This window comes from Varroa destructor, unplaced genomic scaffold, assembly GCF_002443255.2.
Source record: "Varroa destructor unplaced genomic scaffold, Vdes_3.0 BEIS01000005.1, whole genome shotgun sequence".
Classification (NCBI taxonomy): Eukaryota; Metazoa; Arthropoda; class Arachnida; order Mesostigmata; family Varroidae; genus Varroa; species Varroa destructor.
In genome coordinates, this window is record NW_019211458.1 from 6,306,431 (window position 1) to 6,332,729 (window position 26,299).

The 26,299-nt window shown below is 39.1% G+C and overlaps 2 protein-coding genes and 1 long non-coding RNA gene across 13 annotated transcripts; 1 reads left to right on the plus strand and 2 right to left on the minus strand.

The window, feature by feature from the left end:
* Positions 1 to 304: 304 nt before the first annotated feature.
* LOC111251534 (uncharacterized) lies at positions 305 to 12,880 on the plus strand. Of its 4 annotated transcripts, XM_086989822.1 has the most exons (9): positions 305 to 695; positions 1,545 to 1,653; positions 5,438 to 5,527; positions 5,749 to 5,992; positions 7,047 to 7,214; positions 7,720 to 7,833; positions 8,120 to 8,286; positions 8,454 to 12,579; positions 12,668 to 12,880. In XM_086989822.1, the coding sequence occupies exons 3-9, from the start codon at positions 5,442 to 5,444 to the stop codon at positions 12,713 to 12,715; spliced, it is 4,953 nt and encodes a 1,650-aa protein (XP_086845948.1). In that variant the 5' UTR covers positions 305 to 695; positions 1,545 to 1,653; positions 5,438 to 5,441; the 3' UTR covers positions 12,716 to 12,880. The 4 variants fall into 4 exon arrangements, with proteins under 4 accessions (XP_086845948.1, XP_022663920.1, XP_086845949.1 ...); XM_022808185.2 differs by lacking the exon at positions 1,545 to 1,653; XM_022808183.2 differs by lacking the exons at positions 305 to 695; positions 1,545 to 1,653 and adding an exon at positions 4,576 to 4,726.
* A 697-nt stretch (positions 12,881 to 13,577) lies between these two features.
* LOC111251390 (threonylcarbamoyladenosine tRNA methylthiotransferase) lies at positions 13,578 to 21,702 on the minus strand. Of its 5 annotated transcripts, none has more exons than XM_022807925.2 (6): positions 20,759 to 21,702; positions 16,961 to 17,185; positions 16,582 to 16,721; positions 16,074 to 16,305; positions 15,471 to 15,721; positions 13,578 to 15,091 (listed from the first exon to the last, which is right to left on the minus strand). In XM_022807925.2, the coding sequence occupies exons 2-6, from the start codon at positions 17,121 to 17,123 to the stop codon at positions 14,531 to 14,533; spliced, it is 1,347 nt and encodes a 448-aa protein (XP_022663660.1). In that variant the 5' UTR covers positions 17,124 to 17,185; positions 20,759 to 21,702; the 3' UTR covers positions 13,578 to 14,530. The 5 variants fall into 5 exon arrangements, with proteins under 5 accessions (XP_022663660.1, XP_022663658.1, XP_022663657.1 ...); XM_022807923.2 differs by lacking the exon at positions 20,759 to 21,702 and adding an exon at positions 18,802 to 19,141 and having other exon boundaries at positions 16,074 to 16,188; XM_022807922.2 differs by lacking the exon at positions 20,759 to 21,702 and adding an exon at positions 18,802 to 19,140.
* A 1,435-nt stretch (positions 21,703 to 23,137) lies between these two features.
* On the minus strand, positions 23,138 to 25,162 carry LOC147755217 (uncharacterized). 4 transcript variants are annotated; one of them, XR_015328118.1, is made up of 4 exons: positions 25,101 to 25,162; positions 24,311 to 24,450; positions 24,124 to 24,195; positions 23,138 to 23,938 (listed from the first exon to the last, which is right to left on the minus strand). It is a non-coding gene; the product is annotated as an uncharacterized LOC147755217 (long non-coding RNA). The 4 variants fall into 4 exon arrangements; XR_015328117.1 differs by lacking the exon at positions 25,101 to 25,162 and adding an exon at positions 24,815 to 25,090; XR_015328116.1 differs by lacking the exon at positions 25,101 to 25,162 and adding an exon at positions 24,603 to 25,090.
* Between the last annotated feature and the right edge of the window lie 1,137 nt (positions 25,163 to 26,299).

The following is a 26,299-nucleotide window of genomic DNA, read 5'->3' on the forward strand; positions in this document are numbered from 1 at the left end:
AGGTATTACCTATACGAATTGTCGAATAACAAGAATTCTTAGAGCCCACAGCGTGCCAAACAGAGCTAGGATTAATTGAACAATGCTTCAGTTGTATTATTGCTTAATAAAGCAGGCTTGTCTTGCTACCTCTATATGGATATTTCATTTACCAAATTTTTGCTGTGATTCTCTAAGTTACAAAGATCACTTCGAAACAGCTCAGGATGCCACATATGTAATCGAAATGCCACTCGGATGATATCAGTGGCGAGCTGTTAACGACCTGCAACACGTGCATGACGCTTATCTACGTCTGCCTACACGTGCACGTTCGCATATATGATAATAAAGATGCCCTTTATCGTGCTGTCGTCAGTAGGTCGATTTAAAAAAGAAGGCCACTTTACTCTGTGAAGTTAGAACCAAATGCTTCTCATGGTGATTCATGGAAAAATTACCACTTCATAAGACTCACCACCAAAAAAGGTCAAGCCTTTCTAACACAACGTTATACGACGATTGCATATACTGCCCGTTGTTATCAAGGTAAAATATCACCAGGATCAATTGTGTTGAGAGAAGTGATTCGTTAACCCATCGCCGTTCATCGAAGTGTGGACGACTCTACGTTTCAAGGTTTGATCAACCCTACAACAACTATACCAAGCACATCTTGAGGACGCGGTCAACTGGATGCTATCAGTGAGCTAAATGTAAGTTACCTAACCTCAGAACAAACAAACATGGCGATTAACAATAATGGATCTAGCGTAAAGGGAGATGAGGAGTCGAAGGCAGGGATGGGTCAATGGTCCGACGCACAAATTAATGCCATTGTTAGGAAAAGAGGCACCGAGCAGGCCAGGTTCACATTAATAAAAATAAAGTTGTTGCTTTATTGGCAGAAATACTATTAAGAAAAGTACGTTTTGTTGTTGTTGTTCTTGCGATTGCAAGCAATCGACGAAAATTTCGGAGAGGTATGTTGCTTATACCGCTGTCAGAATGAAAGTCTGGAAAACGATTGAAAGAGATTCATAGAAGAAAAGCCGTGTATGTAAACAACGATATCGACGTGATCATTATGTAAAAAAGATTGTATTAAAGTGCTGTCAGAATGTAGTGGAAACGAAAACAAGAACTCGGCATCACAGTTGAATGCAATAGTAACCTCAAGCACGAAATAAGTTTGGTAGCCATGTAAAAAAGGTTGGTTTTAACTATTCAGCGTATTCGTATATTAGAAAACAAAGAAAAATTTCAAAAGTTGAAAACGCTTTAGTATGCCCTGCAAGTCATGTCACTCTTTGTCTTAGTTTCGCAGTTAGTCGTGCATTAAATCTAACCAAAAAAGATAATAACAATAACGAACACGAGCTGGGTATATAAGCCGGATACACAAGGCCTCGTTTATGAAAGATTAACCTGTGCCGGATAAACTGGAGCAGTTTGTGTTAATTAATCAAATTATCAATGCTCTGGTCGCTTAAAGAAAAATACCGGCCCATTACTAATGACCAATGCACTAATGATGGTTGAATGTTGTTTATAATGTAATTTAGAGACGAACAATTTCACAAAAAAGAATCACCAGGAAAAATGAGGATGACGCGCATATACTAAACCACTAACCGCAAAGTAGAGCGGTTTCTCTGATCTCCTGAACTCGAGGTGAGAAAACTAGAAATTTTATCATTTGTTTATTTCATTTGTTATTTGTTAAAATAATAATAATAAACATTGTAAATTTGTCGTCATTTGTTAAAAGTATCCATTTGACACAACATAAGTATAATCAGCACAAACATATTAAGCATATTCATTACAAGGTTGATCACCACAGAGGTAACCAACTAACAGAAAAAGGGCTCAAACAAAAGAATTCATTCCTTACAACCTCGAAGACGTATCGTACATCCTGAGGAAAGAACCATTCAACTTGCTAATACCCAAAAACCATTCCATGCTTGAAAATTCTTTTGGTAGAAGGAGAGGGAGATTCCTTATTTCCAATGCGTTCTCAGCGCAACCACCAAACGAAGAAGTGTCAGAACCATCACGTTAGATACAAATGTTCTGAGGCTAACCACTATACAGTTGTGTGTTCAAAATCTGAAGGGAATAGGGAGCTTGAACCCAGCACAACAATTTGTGCCTGAACAGGTGAGTCTCAAACCTGAAATACGAAAACCCGTTTACTCACTGATTATAGCTTGGCTTTTACCAAGTTTAGAGAAAATTTCATATCGCACCATCCTAGACAATTATGCCCTTCAACGTCTTGGCAGACCTGACTAAGCGGTAAGATTTTAAATCTGTACAAGTAAAACCACTGTTCACTTTTTATTCACTCGGGTTGGCGATAACAATGGCTTGAAAATGATTTATTTGGAAATATTATTGAATTGAAATATTATTTATTATGAAAGATAAACTGCAAAGCGAGAAGTACTGAGCTAGGCAAAACGAACTCGTCCATTTGCTCAATGGGATTTTGCTGAGACAAAAAAGCATATCTGTGGTTCGTTTAGCCCTTAACGAAAAAATTAGCTCTTTTGAAGACAATAAATAAGTCGCTAGGTCAAGGCTACTGAGTTTTTGTGTTTTGCAACAAAAAGTACACTTTTTAAAATCAACGAATAATGAAATTAAACCCTACGCGTCGAAAAGAGCTAAACAGAGAAGGCCTAACTGAAGTGGAAGTGTGAAAAGGTGCATTATTTATCTCAGTCGTTGCTAAAAAAAGACTAGAGAACCGAGGAGAAACAGCGACGTGCGTCGGAGCCAAACGAACAAACAGAGCATTATTAATTAATTTAACTACATTTCAGTAAACATAGCCTTTCTGTATTTTGGAGAACTTTGCAGTACTGATTCATGGTTTAGGCTTCGAATTTATCTACAGCCCGTAGATTCATTGCCAGAGATAAAAATATCATCTAGAAAATTAATCACTGAAATTGGCTAGTGATGCAAAACTTGTCAAATAGGTTAGCGAACTGTTGTACGTAGATTATGCTCCTACAAATGCACTATTAATATCCTAGCGATAACGCAGATTTTATCTGTTGAATGCATATCGAACTCTGGACGTTTTGTTTGGGCAACTAATTGAAGACGAATGTTGTCATAAAGGATATGTGTGTATCTAAACCATATTTGTGTGTTGTCAATCAATATTTTTTTTCAATATATGACAAATATTCAGAATGAGCCGCCATACTTCCTGTTTAATACATGCCGAGATAACGTTATAATAAATATCTAAGGGTTACGTATCACGCATAATTACGTATTTAACATGATTATCCTCTTAGAGTACATAGGGCTAGTATAAGACAATCAATCACTTATTAGCTACTATATGTACAACGTTTCAACAAGACAGCGGTCCTTTGGCAGCTGAACTCAGTTCAACTGCTGCTGTCGCGATGTATCAGCAAAGATTTCTTTTTATCGGAGAAGGGGCTCCACGCCATATCATTGTTCTTGTAGTCGGTGATTTAAAATTTAAGGACAAAAAGGGCACACGAAGTATACAGCAACATCGTATTTTATCTATCCCTGGCAATCCAAAGATCCGTTCGGAAAAACACTCGAAAGATATCAATCATATGCGTAATGACCACTACAGCCTAAATTAAAAATAGGAGTCGAACTGCAGGCGATGAACTAAAATATTGCGGCTGAATAATTAATATTTTAATAAACAATATCTTAGCACTGGAGTGAACGAGTTTTCAGCTCGTTTGGAGCAGGCGACCTCAAAGAACCGACTCTTCGTTCGAAACGGTTGAGAATTATTATTTATAAAATCCTTTAATTGTCGAGAACCGGAGAATTTCAAAACGAATTTCTGTGAGTTATTGATGGAGGCTACCTTCTTCACATTATCTAGGGTCTATCTTATCAAACGCCGCTTCCACGCTAGTTTTTGCGTCGTCGCCTAGAGGAGTCGAACAACGAAAAAAAAGCAGCAATAGCGTCAATAATTTTGTTTACACTTGAACACCTTATGACCAGTGTAACGGAAATAATGACGCATATATTTCTGCTCAAAACACATAAGTGGGATATCTGTAATTTCCTTCTTTTTTTTCGATAGATACGTCGATATTTGCACTGAACCGGCGCGCATCTCTGGCACTCGAGTGGTAAAGCTTTTGAACTATAAAAGATCGTAGATACTTCTTTCAAGTAAAAGAGCAGACTAAACAAATCACGCACAACCTCATCTTCGTTTACAATAGCAGAGTGACGCTTAAGTTGATTGTTTTTGATAAGAGCGATACAGCTGTGCCAGTGAAGAGCGCACAAATTGCATGTGCTTACTGAATAATATGTATAGAGCAAATATATATATATATATATTTAACAAAGTAATCAACGACTGACAACTACTCATATAGCAAAAAATAAAATGATATATGGAATCGAAGCGCTGATCTTTCAAGCTTTAGGATTCAAATTATTTTAAGAAGTTTGCGTAAAACTAGATCCCTGAAAGATCTGCTTTAAAATTCGCTTTGATGGTGACTCAAATGGATATTCAGTCTGTGTAATAAGCGTATCCCCGCTTCATGTATTTTGCTGATCTGCAATAAGTGTTGATATTAATAGCTTAAAAAAACCCGATCGGCAAAGTGAGGTATTACTCCGCCATGGCACCGGTTCGTTTTAAAAACGGGTAAACCGTTGGATGTGTTAACCTTCTTTTTCAGGAAATTCTGGAATAATTACCGAGGTAGGTTTGCCATGATTAGATGATCGAGGCATTTAGGTTGACACATTTGAGATCTACGTTAATGACTAGATAAGAGCGTTTCACAGAGATATTTTCGGGATTACTTAGAAGTTATGACTTGAATTCAATCGGCTTAGTAGTTAATGAGCAAAGTATCTACAGAAACGAAGATTAGAAGGTATCACGTTAGCATCTGCGTGTGCAAATGAGTTGCGCATAGTTCATGAGCTTCATTGTGCTGAATGAACGTTTAATTCGGTTGTCGCTATCTCTCGATCATACTGTGATAGCAACGGCCTTTTGGCGCGAAGTTCTCATAAGACAACTGCTTTAGGTATTTGCTTAAAAGCCTAGTTAGAGGTTACTTGAAACTAGTCGGTGTGATAAATATCGACAGAGTTGGAAATTGCCGTTCGAAATAAATATATAAAAGTTATATATATAGATGGCAAATAAGTGCACAAAGGCTTCGCTAGGGGTGCTTAGGTATATCCGAAGTCTGCATAGTATTCATTACTTTGTCTGATATCCGTTCGTATTTTATAACTTAACATTTCAGCCACTGTGCGATTTTGTTGACTCGTGACAGCTTACTGTTATTTTGTTAAACACTTGTCAAAGAATTGTAAGTTTGGTTAACTGATTCGTACCACAAATGTAAGCATCAACGTCAATATTGGTTTAAATGCAAGATCATTTTTGATGTTTCAGCAAAATGTTGTTCGGTAATTTACAAATAATAAAGCGCGACGGGTCTGATGGATCCCACTTTCCCATTACATCGGATACAGTCTTTGGCTCGTAAGTAATATTAATTTTATTCTACAGTCACAAGTTCGTTAAATTGTAAAATAAGCCATAATAAAGCCTTTTGACATTTTCCAACGTATAAGGAAACTGTTCTGTATAAGTTAAATGGTACATTTATGCATACGTCTCCCGACTACTACATTTACCAAGTGTACGGAAGTGTAAGTCCTACTATGTAGATTAACATTTCTTCATCTTGCATCCTTATTAAGGGACCCGTCTGCAGATGTGAAGCTTAAAGTCGCAGGGGTTGCGAAACGGCAATGTCGTATAATTCCGTGTGTTCAGACAAAGAAAATGCAGCTCGAAGTATTAGATGACCGTTGCGGGGAAACTCATATCAACGGCGCGAAGTTGTCGGCAGGCGAAGTACGAGACCTGTATAATGCTGACATTCTCACCGTCACGGATCGGAAGTTTAAAATTTTCTATCCATTGCCCTCGGCTAAGCGCCAGGTGAAACTTTTTTCAAGGATTTTAAAGTACCATCATTGCAGTTCTTTTGTTTAAAATGACCACCAAATAATGTTACCTTCGCTACCGGCCGAGCACTTCCAATAAGTAATTTCATTAGATCCTCCGATATCCTTTAATCTTTGTCGCTATGATGATATAAGCACGCATTGTTAGATGCTCTCTTTATGGGGAATATGAATATAGCAGAGTCAGTCCTACACATCTTGTGATATATATATATTGAAGATATACATATTGTTTTGCTTTAACTCAAATTGTTGTAAGTTACCTAAGTATTTCCCGGTTTAAATTGGAGACTAATGCATTTCTGTATCTCAAGGTCCTAGCAGCGATCAAGGCGTGCGCTGATTTGTGCTTAATTTGGCTGACTTTGAAGATATAGGATCACCAGATTAAAATTAATGAATTACTTCGCCGGCTATCAATCACGTTAGATACCTTCCAAAAGTAGGGGATGAAAATTTTTCGTGGCTTTGGTGTGTTTGTTCAAAGTGGTTGATCCCTCTATTGGCACAAAAAAAACGGTCAGCAGCCGGCGAACATATTGAAAATGCACTTGTCGTAGACGCTGCAGATACATTAGGTGCAGTTCTTGCGCTATTATATCCTAATGTGCATGTGGTATACGCGTAAGTTATCTGTTAACGAACTGATGGCTTCGACGATAGATGCAAAATATGACAGATAGAGAGACAGAAAACAGACGAGAGAGGACAGGGCACAATCGGAAAGATGAGAAAGATAAAGGGATAATTCTTTACTATTACGCATACTGGTAAACAATTTTTCCAGGTAAAATAAGCCATAACATTCGTCGTTGTAATACGAAGCAATGTGCCATTGCTTCTGTGTTACGGTATGGTATCAACCCATAGCTTTATCTAGATTTTGCACGAAACTGTTAGTATCACTCAGTAAAGCTCAATCATTGGCCCCCTATGCCTCGTCTACCTGAGTTTTTACAGTATTGACGCTCCTTCATTCAGTCGATTACTTTTTACACCACTTTTCCTTCTTTCCTGGTTGAAAAAAGACATTGCGATATAACTCACAAGCTCTCAAGGCACAGCCAACATTTCGCTCACGAGAATTCGAAGTGTCTGCACGACTTTTCAATCAACTCGTCTGCGCCGACATGGAAAGCGTGCGCGTTCCTTATCAACGTCGCCTAATACGTCGAGCCACATTTGCACGTGACATAGTATGTGCACTGATAGTAGCGTTTAAGTTCTAGCGGAAAAAGGCTCATTTCAGCGAGAGACGATCTCTCTATCATTTTTTATAGTCGAAAGCAAAGGTACTGAGAACCAACTGATCTTTGGTTATTTATTCAAGGCAAACCTTACATTCATAATCGTACTTACAGCTAGTATTATTTATACAAAGTCAACAGTAAATTTATCGATAAAGATTGGAGAAACTGAATTTGCTAGTTCGAGTTTTCAGTTTGAACGGTTGAAATATTAAGAAATGTCTGCAATCGACTACTTTACGAGTCTATTTTAGGTAGCTTAGTGTCCACTTCAATTCATAACAATTAAGTTATTCTAGGTAGATCATTTTTGGTGCTCAAATTTGAATAGAAAAGCTAGATAGTCTGTTCTCCAAATGAAGTTCGCTATTTGGCCATAATGGATTGCGGTTATAATCTAAAATTGCAACCTAAGATTTTTAACAGCTCTTTTTATTATGCTTTAATCAAATAGGTGTCGAAAACACCGGGCAGTGTTACGAAGTTAAAACGACGGTCCATCTTTAATCGAACGCCACCAAACTTTGATGCACCCGGCAGCCAAAGACAACAACAGCAACGACAACAAGTAAGTGTTCTTTCCAACCAAAAATATTACGACGTTATGATTTTCAAACTGGAAATATGCCTAACATGATACCTAACATGACAGTCTTTCGGAACCTTGTTATTTATATAAACACAGTGATTAAAATCAATTTTTGAAATAAGATTTTTTAATAGTTGATCAAAAGATCGCTCAAGAAGTACGGGTCCCTTGAATTATTAGTTCGAATGAATCAATGAATAAAGGTACTGGTTTAATTGGCAGTAATCATTTAGAGCCGCTTCGCTTTTACAAAAATTGTTTTTAGAACGAACTGAAGGAAGCAGTTCGCCATACCCCGTCAGGGGAGGTGCGTCGAAGATCCCAGTCATTAAGCCCAAAGCCCCGAAAGAGCATCCTTAGTGCAAAGAAGAATCTGCTGGTAGCCAGGACCCCGACAATGTCACCAAAGGTCGTTACTTGGGGGAACAACAGGTTCGTTATTAACGTTTTATTAGGCAAAAACAAGTGTATAAAAGCAAGACGTCTCCGGCTATGATTAGAATTCTCCAATTCAGCGTTAAATGTTTTTCTCAGCATGCTAAAAACGGCTACTATTGTTGTATTCAGACACAGTTACTTTTCACATGTATCTATTACAGATACAAATCCCCTGACAGATCGCCAAGCCCAAAAAAAATTGTAAGGATACCGCGACATACAATTGGCGCGACTTCGGCACTAGCGGCTGCCGTAAATGAGAAGAAACGAAACATTGGTCATTTGGACGAGAAGATCAAACGTCTGGCGTCTTCCTCTGCACCTTCAAACAACATGACATCGACTGGGCCTTTATTAACCCCAATAAGTCGTAGCAGCATTCTGGAAAGTAGCACCCCTATTAACAGTAGCGTTCTGCCCGTGAAGGTGACGGAAACGCCGCTTGCATCAAAGTCACCAGTCACTGAGACAGCTAGATTGACGCCCGTATTTTCGAACGTAAAAGTCAAAGAAACACCAAAATTATTAACCACTTTGGCTACGGCACCGATGCCCGTAGCAACCAAATCGCCTGCAATGCCCACATCGAAAATGACTGTAGTTGTTGCTGGGCCGCCGGCGGCGCAGATAAAATCACCCGCAAACCCGACGAAGTCACCTGTCGTAGCCTCGAAGCCACTAATGAGCCCACTAGGAGAAGATCAATCCATTGCATCTGCAGGTCTCAATCGAAAAACGCGTTCAAGTCAAAGTTTTTCTTTTGGCGACGAGCACATGTCAACAGCGAGCGCGTTTCTAGACGAAAATCTATCAATGATCACCCAGCCATCCGACTCTTTTGGCAGCCTGAGTGTATCTGACGTAGATCTGTCACTTTTTACTGGTAGTGTGGCAAACGATAGCACCATAAATTCCCCGTTACGAAGCCGTAGAAGCTCCTCGGGTTCTTCACTTCAGAACTCATCAGCGTCAGGTAGAGCGTTAAAGGGTACTATTCGATCACCAAAGACGCCAGTACTAAGCAAGGTGCAGAAAAACGAAGAGGCTGAGGTAATTTCGGCACAGCGGACTCCGCAGAGCCAGCATTCTGTTGTAAAAGAAAAGCTTATGACTCCGCTAGCGACTGGCGATGAAAAGGCAGGTTTAGCAACGGACGAAATTTCAGCTGAGTCAGAAAGCAATATCATAGACGTAGCTGATATTAAGCAGGTGGAGGGGGTTTCAAACAGCCTTGGAACTAAACAAGAAAGTATTAAACCCGCTGAAAAAACTTGGGCAGGTATACTCAAGAAAAACATTTCTTCTGGAAGTCATTTTAAAGTTAAACCAAGAAAAAGTCATAAGATTAAAGCAGTAGGCCGATCCAAGTTTTTGCAGAATAAAACTTCGAAAAGTGATCTGGCGGTGGAGATCGTCGCAGCTGCCTCCACTGGACATCTGTTGTCACCACAAACTATTTTTGTGAATAAAAAATTGATGAAATTTGCATCGAGGACCTTCGTTACACCACTTTCTAAATCACGTAAATTTTCTTTTGGTAGCATGACGCCTGATATAGAGACGGATATGTTTGTGTCACCCTTGAAGACCCCTGACAACTCTGAGGCAATTTCTCGTGCGTCTGCTTTTGTAGCTAACGCGGACGAATCAGCGGATTTAGAGCCTCACTATTCAAATGTGTCAAGTCTCAACGAACCGGTAGCATCTCCGGTGCGTAGCCCTAGAAATTCGGTTGCAAATGAAAACAGTTTTGTACACTCGAACGAAGCAGATGGCAAAATAAATGTGCAGAATGTCACTAGCGTGGGAAGTAAGTTAGGAACATCGAAGAAGAGAATAAGGCCGCTAGCAACTAGTCAGAAAAATTCCCCGCTTAATAGTCTAGAAGATGTACGTGGTATCAAACGGCTGATGACAGCTACTTCTCCATTAAATGTTCTTGATGATTTCGATGGCGTCAAGCAGCTTCTTCAAACCCCAAAAGTGAGGAAGCAACTTGAGGATTCTTTAGATAACGTCGAAAACGTGATGCAGCTTTTTGCTACTCTTAAGGAGACTCAGTCAGGAAGAAATTCATTTTCAGACGTTATGGACGTCAAGAATATTGTAGCATCTTCAACTGAATCAAAAACACCTGAAAGTAACTTGGACCATACGTTTAATGGTGTGCGGGTTATGGTAGCTACCCAGACAGAAACGCGGGGTTTAAGGAGTAACCTCGATATAACTTCAGAGAACGTAAAAAATTTGCTCAATACTCGAACCCACGCTCAGAGCCCCAAAAATAATCTGGACATAAGTTTTGGAGGCGTGAAGGAACTGGTAACTACTCCAGCAAAAAGTCCCGAGAACAATCTTGACATAACTTTCAGAGGATTAAAAAAAATGGTTACTACCCCGACCGAAGCAAGGAGTCCTAAAAATAATCTTGACATTACATTCAGAGGGGTTAAGAAACTGTTAAATACGCCACCAGAAATTAGGAGTCCAATTAATAATCTAGACCGCAGCTTTAAAGGATTACGGAGAATGCTCGCAACTCCTCAAAAAGATGATGTAGCACCGAACGACTCTGTCTTGGGGGATATAGCCGATTTAATGCGTTCACCAGTCGTCTCCCCTCGAAAAAGAACCCCGGGATCTCCTGCTGCGTCAGAGGCTAAACGAAGGCGGAGCAAAGAAGCGGCAAAAACGGCTGCTCCGTTGAGAGATAATGAACACGTCATTTCCATTAAGGATATTCTAACAGGAAAGAGTTCAGATTCCGCGATTTGCTCTGGCGAAAAGTTTCCTGCTTCATGCCACAGTTATTTGGAACTGTCAGATGAAAAGGACGAAGTTGATGTTGAAAATACAGAAAGTTTGATAGTTAAGCCTCATCGTGATCCTGAAACAGTTCTGCAGAAAGCTACAAAGTCGAAACAGCCCGAGGATATTAAGGGTAACATGCAGAATGTAATAAGAAAGCGAATCGAAAGCCATAGCGAAAACGAAAGAAATCAAAGCAATACCGAGAAAGAACCCACAGAACGTGAAAAAGTGCCCGAGCCTGAATCAGTAACAAGAGCAAGGAGTCGCCGCGGTAAAAGAGCTGAATTCCAGGAGGTTGCTCCGCAGGCAATACAACCTAAGGGCAAACGAGGTAAAAAGGGTGAGTCTAAAGATAAGCAAGACTTGGCAAGTATTGAGGGCCAAAAGGACGACGAGGAATTCGAACGATTTGCAAGTAACCAGAGTGGTGAGGATACTGAGAATAATGAGAGCACAAAATTCCGTGTGGATACTCGAAGTGGGCGATTCCACAAGGGACAAGAGTCGGAGTCACAGGTGGAGTTTGCAAGAAAGCAAAACAAACGTAACGAATGTTACGCAGCTTCCACAAGGGGACACCGTGGTCAAGTCAAAGACATCGAGAAAGGACCCACCATGTCCGACGAACCGGTAGCTGCATCTGAACTTGCAAAACTAAATATACGTAAAAATGAGTCAAAACAAGATGCCTCAAAGAGCCGTAAGATTAAGTCGAAGATAACGCATGACGAAAATTTAGAGAGCTCCGAAACCAGTGATAACCAGGTTGAACAAGGACGTAACACAAGAGCTAAAGCTGCTAAAAAGGACTCTCTAGTTAAAACGACTGAGCAGGCCAAAGGCCAGAACATTATAGAACGCCGTGGGAGGCGGGCTGCAGCTGGTAAGAAGGAACAGGATCAGTCTGAGGAGGTTAGCGAAGCGGTCAGTAGTAATACAGGTGAGCCGGACTCTATCGTTACTCAGGATGACACAATAAAAACACTGACAAGAAGACAAGGCACGAAAGCCGTCGATTCGACGCCCATTGCACTGAAAAGTGAAGACAAACCTAAACGTGGTCGAGGTCGCGCAAAAAACATCCAAATTGAAACTTTACCCGAGACAGTAGGCCTAAAGAGATCAGAAAAAAAAACTAAGACACTGAAAAACGGAAGCCATAAGGGTGTTGGAAAGGAATCTGAGCCGGAGGAAGAACACGCGTTAGTCTCTCCTAAAACACCGCGCAGGGGACGCGGCAAAAAAGTTTATATGCTGGTAAACTCTGTAGAAGACACTCCTGCGACGACGACAACGGCAGAACCTGAAGGCCCTAAGAAGTCTCGGGCTCGAGGTACAAGGGCAGAACCGACGGAGGCAAACGGTTCAAAGAAGAAAAGCTCAAAGGCTGGGGCAAAACGTCCGCTTGAAGAAGAATTGAACATTAAGGAAGCAGCGCCAAAACGTCGTGCGCTCAAAAATGCCAGCGATGATAAGGTAAGTTTAACTATGATTGAATACTTTCGGACAAAAACATAACGGCACACGTCCTGTAAATGCTAAAAATCCGTTCCGTGCTTTTTAGGATAAACTTCCGGCCTCTACACGAGTAACACGAACTCGTCGACCATAACTACCAGAAGCAAAACCAGCCTTATGAACAGTTGGCGTGTTCGTTGCAAGGAAAGCAACGAATCATTTCACGTATGCCCATTGTATATTTATTATTTTATTATGTAACAAGTAACTTATGATGTATTCACTCCTCTCTCAAAGTAAATTGTAGTTTGTTGATAAATGGTGTTTTCTTTGTCATTCGCAATTTAATGGTTTTGCTAAACCATAAAAGACCATGTAACGTCAACTTAACACATTATGGAAGCTTGCGAACGAAATTGCTAGTTAAGTTAGCTTATACAAAACATGTGCCTATATGCCACAATGATCTTAGTCTTTTGGTTAGTTGGGGTACAGGGTAACGTTAGTAGCAATGGCGGTATCGTTCTAGGTGGTCATGGCGGCACACCACATGGCGGCTATGAAACTTGCGTGAATAGTATACTAAATCCGTATTAATTATAAAAACCGCACCTTTGCGTTTTAATAGCCAAACATTTATTACGTTTCTTTCGACGACAAAGGTAAAGAAGTAGAAGTTATGCACGATAGCCGACGTCTCTACTAAATCACCTACCTAAAATTCAGCGTAAGGTAAAGCGCGGCCACATACTAAACTTAGGTACACTTAATTTGCGTGGTCTAGGTTCAAACGTAGATATTTCATTTCGTGCTCCTAAAGTACAGCGGCAATTGGAGTGACGACTCAAAACAGTTTTTTTTAGATGTCCGCACAAGCTATTTCAACCAACGCGAAGTTGCATCCATTTTCTGCTTATAATTGAGCTAGACTCTAGCTAAACTATAACTATATAAAACTGTACTTCAAAAGTAGTAGAGTTCATAGTACTTTTCGCAGTAATGGAATACGCGGACCATAGACCTGTGTAATCTTTTATTGGATGTGCAGTCATGCAACGACATCGATGACGTGAACTTAGCACAGCACTCATGACACCTTCCAAGTTCAACATTACCGTAAATAATATACTGTAGGTCCATTGTTTGCTTGTAAATCCGCATGCTATCCACACAACAGCTTTCGAGAAAAAAAATGTCTGGAAAGACAAATTGCACACCTATTGAATTGAAATCCAATTGACCCGTTTTGTATTTTTACCTAATCCATTAAGGAACTTTTGTTTGAAGGAAGATTAGCACTCGTTGCACCTCATCTTTATAAACATAAGGATATCGTTATCCTTACGTCACTGATGCATACACATGATTTCACGTAGTTTAACATATACTGACATGTGAGGTGCATATATATATATATATATATATATATATATATATACTGACATGTGAGGTGCATATATATATATATATATATATATATATATATATATATATATATTTGTGTTTATAACCATTCGTCAAGTTTGAAAAGATAAATGAGAAATACAGAATGTCTCATTTATCTTTTCAAACTTGACGAATGATTATAAACACAAATAAGGTCAGTACTATTGTATGCTTTAATAACACTGTATTTAACGATGACGTTTTTATCCAATATATTAGGGGCAACTTCTCCAGCCAGAACACTGATATCAATACTTGGTTGTTCTTTTACGTTTATTAAGAAAATTTTAACGAAAGTGACATTGCAATTCTATCGTGCAGTTATTATTTTTAACAAAAGAGGAATGCGGGGTAAATTTTCAAATATAGCATCCATTATAAGACGCTTCTTCAAGAAGACTGATCTACCGACTGATATACTTGTCCACTAAATTGTTCAATGTAAAAATGTACAACATTGTTCGAATTTGTCTGAAATGTACATTTCCTCTTCCATTACAAACACTACGTAGTACTGTTGACGTTAGCGTTGTATCAGAACTTTTACTGTTATTAGTGCGACGAGCGTGCACACGATTACAACGGGTATAATCATCTGGACCGATACGGTAGGAATCCTCTCTGCTGGTCTGATCATTATAATCACATCTGCCTTCATGAAGTGTTTACCTGTTTCTACGACTTTCACCCTCAAATTAGCTCCCATATACTCATCTCTAGCCGGAACAAGTATCTGCTCATAGAATTTATTGTGTCCGACGAAATGCTTCTTATCTGCAGCAATCTCTGTTACAAGTACATCGTACTCTCGTCCCACTCTGTTTTCATATGGCAATACGGTATCAAACAGCTGGGTCAACCTTCGCGTACGGTTCTTCACAATATCCGTTGGAATCCTTTTCATGCGTGCAGCGGGTGTACCGGGCCGAGGGTAGAACTGATTAATGTACAGCGTTGGAAAACCGTACTTTGCGCAAAGCGACATTGTCTCATCGAAATCTTGTTCTGTCTCTGTGGGAAAGCCACATATGATATCAGTAGCGATGGTAATGCCTGGCACATGCTTGCGAAGGTAGTCCACTAACTGTAAACGCAGACACCGAAAGTGCTAAATGTTACGGCACAAAGCTACAGCGGTGCCATTGATCGACTATGGGTTCCGTTTGGAAAAAGTATTATTAATTGGGTAACGTGTTGTTATCATTGCTGCGTAGAGCAGACCAACTTACACATGTACTATGAAGCAACTATTAAAATATCGGTAGACGACAATCTTCACGTCCTTCCCATTACCGTATGCAAAAAATAAAAATAAATAGGAGCAAGAACTGCAGTGCAAGAACTGGAGAAAAATCGTCTTGTAAATTATTTCTAGATCATATCATGACAATAATTAGTTGCAATATATAATATACTGCACACACAATACCTCGGCAGAAAATACCTTTTGGGGATATTCTAACCTGACAGAATTGAACTCTTGTGTATTCTCGACGCATTTCCTTGAGCACCGGATCGCTACCGCTTTGTACGGGTACATGAAGGAACGAATATACTCGAGGATGGAGCAGGATCTCCGCGATCTCTTCGAGGTGATCCATAATATATGGTGGATTCGTCATTCCTAAGCGAAGCCGGCAGCCTTCAGGGATTTCCTTGATAACCTGACGCAGAAGATCTGGAAGAGTTACGCCGATATCTCGTCCATATGCTCCTAAGAGTCAAATTGATGAAGCTTGGATTAAGTACACAAAAAATATTCCATTAAGTATGCAAAGATACATTTCACTACAACAACAACACTAGTGACTAAGAATTTTTGCTGTAAACAAGTTGTCGAATTTGTAGTATTACAAGCTACAAAGAACAATTTAAGGCTATGGCGTGCCCCATAAATAGCCCGTGGTAAGAAGACTACTCGGGCAAGGTTAACTATCTTTAGTAAGAACTATGTGCAACAATATATGCAGCGTTGTTCAGTCAGGTAAAGCGTAAGTTGTGGCCGTAAGTCGTGAAACTATATCTGATGCTTTGGGTTTTTGATTCCATCCGATTTAATCTCTCACCTGTGTCCTCACTGGTCATCCAGATTTCCTTAACGCCTTCCCGAAAACTTTGTCGGCAGCGTTCCACAATTTCTTCTATTGGATAGCTGCCCAAATTACCGCGAGCCATTTTGGTCTTGCAATACGTGCAATGATTTAGACACCCAGTATTTATAGCGAGTATTTCGACGAAAGGGTTACGACGAATTTTCGGTAGATCCAAATAGGATCCGCCAAGCTTGCGACCCTTAATCTAATTATAACAGCAAACATATTCTATGAAGTTATTAAGTGGTAGGCCCTTACTTATAGTAAACCTTACCTAGAGCAGGGATGCGCACATTTTAATAACGAATGATTTATCTAACTTTTAAGGATAATGGCTAGAATCTATGGCTGCAACTGGCGCAGTATAAAGCTCTAGGTAAAACAGTAAATAGTATAAAGAAACGTAAGATAAGGGATATCTATGAAAACATATACAGATTGGCCTTCACATTCTCCCCAAGCAGACGTGACATAAACTTACAGATTTTGTCCCGAGAAGCCTGACGGAATTTCCCTTGAGAGTTTCCTCCACCACCTCTACTACCCGGTCCGTCTGATGTACCCCAATGACGCTTAAACCAGATAGAAACTCGGCTTTCGGATCTGCTTGAGAGACACAACCTGTTGAAAACATAGCTTCAATTATATCACGAGTAACTAGCGGTTCCGATCGTAACCTGATCAAGCAAGGGAAGTTAATAAGGATTGGCAAACCTCACATTACTTTCATATCCTACAATATAAATATATAAGCAGGCTCAATATTTTAAAACAGGTTTCGTAGAATGTTCACATAACTCTAATAAAGTAGGAAAAACTTAGTAATAGTTTTTATATATGAAGCGCGTATCACAAGCGACCTGCCACGACCACTTTTCTGCCTTCTTCCAACGCCTTGTTGATGGTGTTTTTTAAGTGCTCCTCTGAAGGACTTTTTACAGTGCAACTATTGAGTAACCAGAGCTGTGCTTCAAACTTGTCGTTGACAAGGGGATATCCGGCCGCGGTCAGCATCCCTGCCATATACTCCGAGTCGGAAGAATTGTGGGAGCAGCCCCACGTTTTCACCCATATCTTTTGATGACCTATAATCACGGACCAATACAGGAAAAGTAATAACAATTATTATATGCTATTATTATTTTACTGCAACTATATTTTTCGTTATATATATAACGAAGTAACAAGTATATATACGTGTGTGTACGTAGAAGAAGTACAATCTCAGCCGAGCCATTTGAGCGACCCGATTAACTCGATTGATTTAATGGGACAATTAAGTCATAAACATCAGCAGGTTGAATGTCTAGAGCATTTTATAACGTTGTAAATGGAGTAGTTACATTCCAGCAATGATACATATTATCAGTCATGCAAAAGGTAAGCAAAAAGTATTTGAGAAAACACGATAACAATATTTCCAACAAATCATAAACAAATAACTTCCTGATAAAGTTATTTGAAGCTACATTTGAATAGCATAATTCATAAACACAATCGCATTTATTGGGCAACTGTAAATTTGCATGTTTTGTAACTACACCATTTAAATTTACCAGGAGTTCACGTGGTCCATCATTCTAACAGTAACTAATGGCAATTTACCACTAATCTACGTTGGTACGCATTCGGAATAACTTTCGTGGAGATGGCAACTTTTTTTGTCCTTAGAGGACGGAGTCCTTGCACTTTACTATTGTAACGAAGCACTTGCACTTATTATTATTATTATTATTATTATTATTGTAATTTATTATTGTAAAGAACATATCTTGATGAGAATCTTCGATACAGATGAATCCTATAGAATACCCTACCTGTTTTTTAAACCAGAAACCGATAGACTTTTTGATGAGGATACGTCAAATATGAAATTTGCTTTAGAAAACCGATTACACTGGAAGATTTAAAAGGCACGTTTGAGTGAGAACGCACTGCGACATTAATTAAAATAAATTATTAGTCTATGAATATGAGCAGTTAACCAAAATGTGAATATATTTGAACATATACACTAGGAGCAGAAGTTTTGCATTTGATGTAGATTCTCTTACAATTTAAACATTTATATCATGTGGATAAAAATACATATAATAATTCGAGATACCTTCGAAAGAAGTTTCAACCATTTTGATTGTATTCGGCAGGTGGGCTTCGCGACGGTAAACCCATGCTTCGAGGAACCCTATTTACAGTTTAAACATTTGGCTAACTATCCTGACTATTAGAAATTGGCGCAGTAGCAGATGACGTCTTCGAATTATGCGATAGTCGTTTTTCGCAGCGCATAGAGCTTTTGGTGGACCGCACACATTATGTGCGGTATGATTAGCTTACCCGTGCGCTCTCCAGTGAAGGTCTTGTTCAAATATGTAGCTGGGCCTGACTGTTTTCAGCCTATCCATAAATTATAATGTTTTAAAGAACAACTTTAGCGTTGATGGATGCGCGGAAGCTCACGCCTAAGAATACATTCTTACGGAACATACTTAAAATTAAACGTCGAAGAAAACGTGGTAAACACAGAGTAGGAAAGCCAATGGGTGGGATGCAAGTAGACTGGATTCTTTTTAATCACAATTTTGGTCGATTAGAGACTTATTCAACCATTTCAACGCCTACATCCAGTTTCGTATATGTCCTTTATAACCTATTGGTAAGAGAAAACAGCTTGCTATCGAACACGCCAGTAACAACTAACCGGGTACAAAGCTGTCTCCGCTAAACTTTTCTCGTGCTACGATTCCGTTTCGACGGATCACTTTTGGCACAACACTCTCCCGTGGTTGAGGCCTTTCCAAATCGCCAAAGTTCAAATCCTCAATATCATCTATATATTGGTGGCTTTTCTTCTCCCCTGGGTCAACAACCATATTTCCTTGCCAAGAGGAAACACACGTCCCTGACTAAAAATGCTATAATGCGAGCTTCATCATACTGATCTCACTCAAAACTGTCGATTCAACAGTAGCTTGGGCAATCAAAAAAACGTTTTCAAACACGCGTTCGAAATGACGCTTGGAAGGGAATATGCTAGTATGGTCGTCTGCTACGACATTCGCGCTTATATTTTTGTACATTGCAGATTAAATTTCATTTGCTTATTCGTGTTCTCTTTTTCATCACATTCGGGCTCTGCTATATATCGCCCTAAATTATTGTTGATTAAAAATATATTGGAATTAATTATCTAATCAGGTGCTTACATTTTTGAAGTCACACCGTTTTTTAGGGGAGCTAGAAATGATTCGGTCCCGTGAAATCTCACACATGATAAAAATGCGCAAACATATTGAACAAAATCTAACAGCACCAGGGTTGTTTTAATAAAAAGACACCAAAATTGCGACATTGGGTTCTATAGAAGCTGTGACCGAACCCATATTTACCATGCTTTAAATGCGTCTAACGCTCAAGTCACTTTTCAAGCTGCTTTTGTAGAAATAGAGGAACCCAATTTCAAACATATTAGAAAGTATCTACTTCAACTAAAATGAAACCAAGTAGCTAAATTTGGAATCGTGAAAGGCTGACCTGGTCGCACCAGATTTGAAAACTGGACTAGGATAGCGTGTAATTAAAACACTAATTGTGCTCAAAGCTACTTTCTGTTACAGTAATTACTTATATTTAAGCTTAAAAGTATTTTCAGTGCATGATTTCATTTCAAATTTGACGATATTTTAAAAGCCCTATTTTGAATATTTTTATATTTCTAGTGCAAATTGGTCTAGGCGATTATACTGTGATTGACAATAAGACGATTCTAGACGTCCAGATGTGACGATTTCTACAGATTCTAGTACACCGTAATATATAATAGCTTTCACGGAAATCTATGCGAAGTAGTCTCGTAATTTGCGAGGTAAAGCAGTCCCGCTCTTGCACGCACTCGTAATGATTTCTTCATTGTCACCTATGCATTCATTCAAAACAGTGGCAGCAGACTATAACATTATTATTATTATTATTGTGGTATTCGCCGCGTCCTACGGTTGAGTTCTGTCATGGTCGAAGAGTGCGGCCTAGCAAATTTGTCCTGGTTCAGTGAATACACAGTTAAATTATTGAAAGGTATGTATCGTATGCGTGGTGTGTCGTATTTCTGAGTAGTAAGTTTCTCGAGAATCTCTAGATGTACACTATTGTGTACGACATGCCGACCCAGCTCATCCTGATTTTTTAACATTTGTAATGCGCTCACATAGGAGCCAATCGCCTCAAAAGCTTGAAATTGCGACAAGTTCTAGTCAGTTTGCGCAAATTAATCAACTTACAAAAAGTATAATACAGTTTTTAAAACCTTTTAAAGAGAACAATTTCCTCTGGGGCAAGTTTAGCTTTACCACGAAACTTGCGGTGACATCATCTGAGGGACAGACATCTGCACGCATATAGACAGTTTTTGTTAATGCGAATAACATTTTGTTCCCATAAGCTTAGCAAAAAATGTGTGGCCAAAGAATCGTATGAGGCCTAGCCATTTCTATTCGCTCCTATTCAATTGTTCTTCTTCAGCGTTTGGCCTGCTTCTGTTGTTTCTGTGATTGCCACAATATCTCCGCTGCCGCCTCTAGCGTCAAAAAAATATTGCTTATCGTTATATGGATAATAGTTTTAACTTGCCCACTTCATTACTTAGTTTTGTTAGTACTTGCCTTGCTTGTAAGCGTCGTTGTTTTACAGAAGCAGCTTCATTTTCCATCGATGTTCCCACGATAGCGGCCATCGCGGAGTTGCTGCTGCTGCTCAATGAGTAAGCGAAAAAAAAGGCGATATTGAATCGTCGGCGTTTGTTTGAAACACCTGGAGATCGCTACCAGCTGATGGTGAGTTCCGTTTGCGACGTTGAAAAGAAGTTGCGCGCTCTCTCACCACACTAGAACGACTAAATGAAGTTATCGGATAGGCCACGGGGAAAAGTAGTGTTGAAAAACCACTTGGGACGAGAACCAGAGACTGAGTGCGCTCGTCGATCCTGTTTTAGAGATGCTTTTGAATTTAGGGGAACATCGGGCGCTCAGTTTGATATAGCCTATCTGGCGTTGCTTAAAAATCCATTCCTAAGCTGAAAATGATCGTAATGAGCGAGGATGATTGGCAACTTGTAGCGCGAAAACTTGTCGAAGCAAGCAAGACCGAAACAAGACAGTTGTAAGAAATATCGATTTAATCCCCTTCAGTTTTGTCAAGGAACTCCATGGGAAGCGATGCATGGCTTTAGCAATATCACACGCCTATGCACGTACGACTGAAGGGCAATACGGCGAATGGAAGTATATCCGAATCATAAAGACAAGAAGCAAACACAGAATGCTAAAGGGTGCCTCGCAGTTTCACAAAATGTTCAAAGGCCACCCTCGTCAACTTCAATTGTCGAGCTCAAGTAGAAGTTAATGAAAACTTTAAAAGCGTCCGAAGCAGTGGGAACGATTTATTTTGTCGTATTGTTAAGAAACTTTGCACTTATCGTGTGTGATAATTGAGCTGTTAAGAAACAAGCCGTCTAGTATACATGTTGTGCCAAGTGAACCGTGTTTACTAAGTTTTTGGAGCAACCTGAAGAACAATTCTGACGTTTTGATACTATATGTTGTCACTTCTCTCATAAATACGCAATTTTGTTTTTCTCAACATGGCATTGTTTAATTATTTCAGCAGGTTAAATTTCTCCGGCTGGATCACTCGATTTCATAGCTGTATAAGTCCGATGAAATGATCACGTGGCTAAACTAATTATAATTGGCATTGTTTTTCCTCTTTTCAACCACCGTACTTCAAGTAAGAGTCCCGACGAACCTTATTAAAAAATTTTGGGCATGCCTTACAACGCGCACGGCTTCGAATTTGCTGCATGTTTTAATAGGACAACATATTAAATGTACCGTACTTCTTTGAAACTTGCAACCGTTTAAAAGAATTATTTGTGCACTTTTCTGGTGAAACTTGTAGGCAACTAGATGGAATTAGCGGCTCGGGGGCAAGCTACGCAGATCAAATCATAATTGTTTTGGACGCTCTATGGATTAAGTATTATACATGCTTTTTGCTATGAATGCTAAAGGGTTTATCAGGAAGACTGCAAAATACCAGATTTAACGGGAACTAATTGCTCAGTAGCTTGTCGGATCTCAATTGCTCGGTTAATTCTAAACATAGGTTAGCACAGGCTATTTCCCGAAAAGGCACTGACAAATCCACTGCCTGTTGCCTTTGTTGACCTTCAAAGAATGTTTTTAGGTCATGTGCTTGAGCATTGAGTTCTCTATACGAACTCATTTGCCTGCAAAAATCTTGCTCATTGTTATTCTAGATTTCGAGGGCGGCTACATGCGAAAATTGGGATATAGGAATATAGAAAACTGTAAATAGCTCGAACTACCAAGAAACCTAGGTGATACAAAGGTCCGCTGGGTGCTATCCGAAAGCAACATCAAGATTACTGAACTACCACTCAGCGATGCAATAATATTTATATATAAAATTATATATAATATTTAGATGCTACGCAAGTATCGTCTTTAAGCGTTGTGACCCAGAATCATATCGAGTATTGCTGTTGACACTGGCCACTGTTTATAAAAACGGTAGGTATCAACAAAAAGCTTAAATTATGCATCATTAGCACGACAACAACATGATCAGAGGGATCTTTGCGTTAAAGTGTGATTATAGCCATTGGGAACTAGGAAGACATTTAAAAAAAAATCAAGGATGTGTTATATCTAACTAGTGTTGAACGAAATCTTACCTTTTTGTTTTGATGTCCTGACCTAGCTATTTTTGTTTAATATATAATTCTCTTAGGTAAGAGTAGCTGCTGGTGTATAAACTGGCGTCTCTGTGTTGACTAATAAACGTTGGTAACTATTAAATAAAAGCAATTAGCGTAATGTGCTCTTTTCGCGCTTAATGTTAAACTCTGCTCTCTTAGCATAACTTCCAAGTATCTAATACACTGACGACCCAGTTCGTCGCAGTACTATATGTGTGCTGATAAATAAATACGAAAAGCAATCAACACGATATGTGTGATTGCTGCGAATCCATTAGTTGCTTTCGCGAAAGGAACATTTTATACAGACGAATTAGTTACTACAGTAACTAGTTTATACAGACGAAGCCGGACACATTTCAATGAAGTTAAGTGTCAGAAAAGCACCATCATAAAAATTTAGTGCTTGAGTTCCGTGGTCATGTATTACAAAATGGTCTTACGATACGTATGTAAAATGCATAATTCTGTCTTGTAAAAATGCTTCTTTAACGAAAGGACATACATGTAATATAAGCACAATGACCTTAACCAGCTGCGGACTCGAAACATTGGCCTGACGTCTTCCTTCGATCGAGATATACCAGCGCGGCCCTATGAGCATTGTGCATATGCACATTTCTAGTAAGATGCATCATTATATCTTTAGGTAACCTACAAGGTCTTAGTAACTTATCTTAGGCCGCTTAGTAACTCGAAACATAAAAACACTACTGTGTTATTATTGATAATAAACACGTGAAAAAAACGAAATCTGGCATTGAAGTGATAAAGTGTTCAAATAATCAGTACTCAGTTAACTTTCTGTAACTATAAAAATGCCACATGACAATAAGCTTGCTTGCAGTATCTTTGACCTGTATGCTCAAATTCAGTATTACCAGCGCCATAAATTTGCTCGCTCTGCACTGCAACTTATTCAGCTGGATCGTAAACTGAGGAAATTAGGCGATATCAAGAGCTGTTTTTCTTCATTTCAAAATGCGCGCGTCATTCTGCCAGCAGCACTCATCTAGCAAAGTTATGAACTACCTTGTGGCATCGTCCTTCTGTATCTGGTACACTGAAACATACGAAAAGTACACGGGCATTTTAAGCAATGGTTCTTCTGCAACAGGCAATATCATAGGCGGTGAGCAGAATACTATAATTGAAAATGCACTACCGGTATTCAGTGTTTTCGTATAGCAATAGCGATGCAGCCAGTAACAATGAAACCGTTGCTAACTAGAGTATATCGAAACATACTGGTTAGAGAACAACAGGTGCTGAACGATCTCCGTCAATAGGTTCAGGATTACACAATAAGCAAAAAGGTGCCTGGAAAGAATTTCAACGGAATACATATTCTTTAGAAGCATTAATTTCATAATAAAAAGGGGATTGTTTAAAAAAAGTGAAAGAATGGCAAACCTGCAACGAAGTAGACTATTACCAAGCTTCATGTTGAACTGAGCCTTCGCGTTCACAGCCACAATGCCCCATGGATACACAGTCAATGACGTCTTTTCATTATCAGGTAATGTATAAATTTTATTGGACTTGTTTTATACGGTCAGTCATCTATACGAACCACTAAAGCAAGCAACACAAACGAGTACTTAGTCAATAAGTTAGGATTTGTTTGAAGGTGAACTTGCAAGGAGGAATACATAGGAAATCGAAACGGAGTCGATAGTGATTCATGTTAATTATAGCATCTGAATTTTTATAAAAATAAACAACACCGGTTCGATGATGTTGTTATCGTCGTTGCTTTCCGAAGCAGGCTTTTAGATTCATGAAAATATAAAAATAGGATTCTGCAGTACAACTCGCAAGTTTTAGGTTTGAATTGGTGTATTGTCTAAAGCGCGCTAGAGTTGGCTATCATAGGGTAACACTTTTCGAGAGAGCGGTGAGCACCATAGAGTCTTTGAGCCTCTGCTTTGGGGGTTACCTAGGTAAATTTATTAAGAAAGCAAAGCCAAGGAAGTGTGCAAGTCTGATACGAAGTTTTCATAGAACGTTTTGTCTAAACTATGTCACTACATATATTGGTCTCTGCAAACGGCTAATTATAAGTCTCGGTGAGATACGACTGCTGTATTATTAAACCAGTAGTGTCTGACTTGAAAATTAGAAATTGCTTAGAGAGAAACAGATATATAAATCGATTAAGATCGTGTAAGTTGCCATACTATAATTGTTTTATTGGCAGTAATATGTTTCACGAAGCCCCTTACGTAAAACTCAGCGACGCTAACAAAACTTGACACTGCTGATTCACTCGTTGAAGGCGTCACAGAGTATTCGGAATACTGCATCTAGCCAATATTCTCAGATATCTCTCTCCCTAGTGGTAGAGAAAACTGTTGTTGTATACATGCGCATATTACGATAAGAATCAGACGAGGTGGGAGCTCGTCCATTTAGTGCGAAGCAACAACTTTACTGCAACGAGTTTTATTTTCGTAGAGTTAGTGCACTGAGTACCGCTATTGCCATTAGTTGAGAACTTTGAATTTATCGTCAAAATGGATTAGTAGTGCGCTTACGGGGTTATCTGTAAGTATACGCTCGATATTGTGCAGCTGCTCTTTGTAACAACAGTAAGAACAACGCAATATTGACTGCTCATATTGGGGATCAGCTGGTATAACAACAACTGTCCAGCTGTTCGTTTATGAGATTGAATGCTCATGAGCAGTGATTATGGTAAATGTCCGCTACTTTTCAAACTAAAGTGACGTTGGGAGAATTATCATATTTTGTATACGTAGTCTTCTAGGCGGAAATCTGCAACATGAATCCTTTGTGTTACATATTACGAACCATTTTGAAACGAAATTCGCCTTTCTTGGTCGTGTAGACCAAACGGGGCCATATAGCCAGATGTGATTTCTTACCCCAAGATTACCTGTGATGAGCGTAGAGCTATTATAGAAACTACTATTTATGTACTGTGCATTATATAATGAATTACGAGATCAGACAACGGTGTCCGTGCGATTGGTTGCGAATCCGGTAAATAACTGTGTCACCTACATTGGACAGCTATCTATATTGCGTCAACACGAAGAGATCTATGTTGAACTAGAATTTTGCGTCATAACTGAGTGAAGATTATAAAGGGCAAAGGTTCAAAGTATGAAAAAATAGATTAGTGAGACAGATAATTGAGCATTTAAAATAAATTATGAAAATCGCTAGCGGGTTATTAAAATTAATTTACCTTTGAAAAATTATGAGTTATTAAAGAAAAATGGTGCATGTGTTTGGCTTTGCGGTTCGAAGATAGTATTAAAAAAACAGTGCAAGACTACCATTGAGTACCGGTTGTATGTAAGCCGGTTCCACCAATTCCTAGGATGCTAATTATTTTTTTTAACGTATTCTCTATGTGGTTGATTGCTCGCTCCATTGATATTAAAAAAGCGCTTTA

Coding starts and splice junctions, on each gene's coding strand:
- LOC111251534 (XM_086989822.1), top strand. CDS start 5,442: ATGTTGTTCGGTAATTTACAAATAATAAAGCGCGACGGGTCTGATGGA. Junction 5,993..7,046: donor TGCCCTCGGCTAAGCGCCAG/GTGAAACTTTTT, acceptor GGTTGAAAAAAG/ACATTGCGATATAACTCACA. Junction 8,287..8,453: donor GTTACTTGGGGGAACAACAG/GTTCGTTATTAA, acceptor TATCTATTACAG/ATACAAATCCCCTGACAGAT.
- LOC111251390 (XM_022807922.2), bottom strand. CDS start 18,973: ATGGTTGTTGACCCAGGGGAGAAGAAAAGCCACCAATATATAGATGAT. Junction 15,722..16,073: donor GATGACCAGTGAGGACACAG/GTGAGAGATTAA, acceptor TTTGACTCTTAG/GAGCATATGGACGAGATATC. Junction 15,092..15,470: donor CAAGAGTTCAATTCTGTCAG/GTTAGAATATCC, acceptor CTGCGTTTACAG/TTAGTGGACTACCTTCGCAA.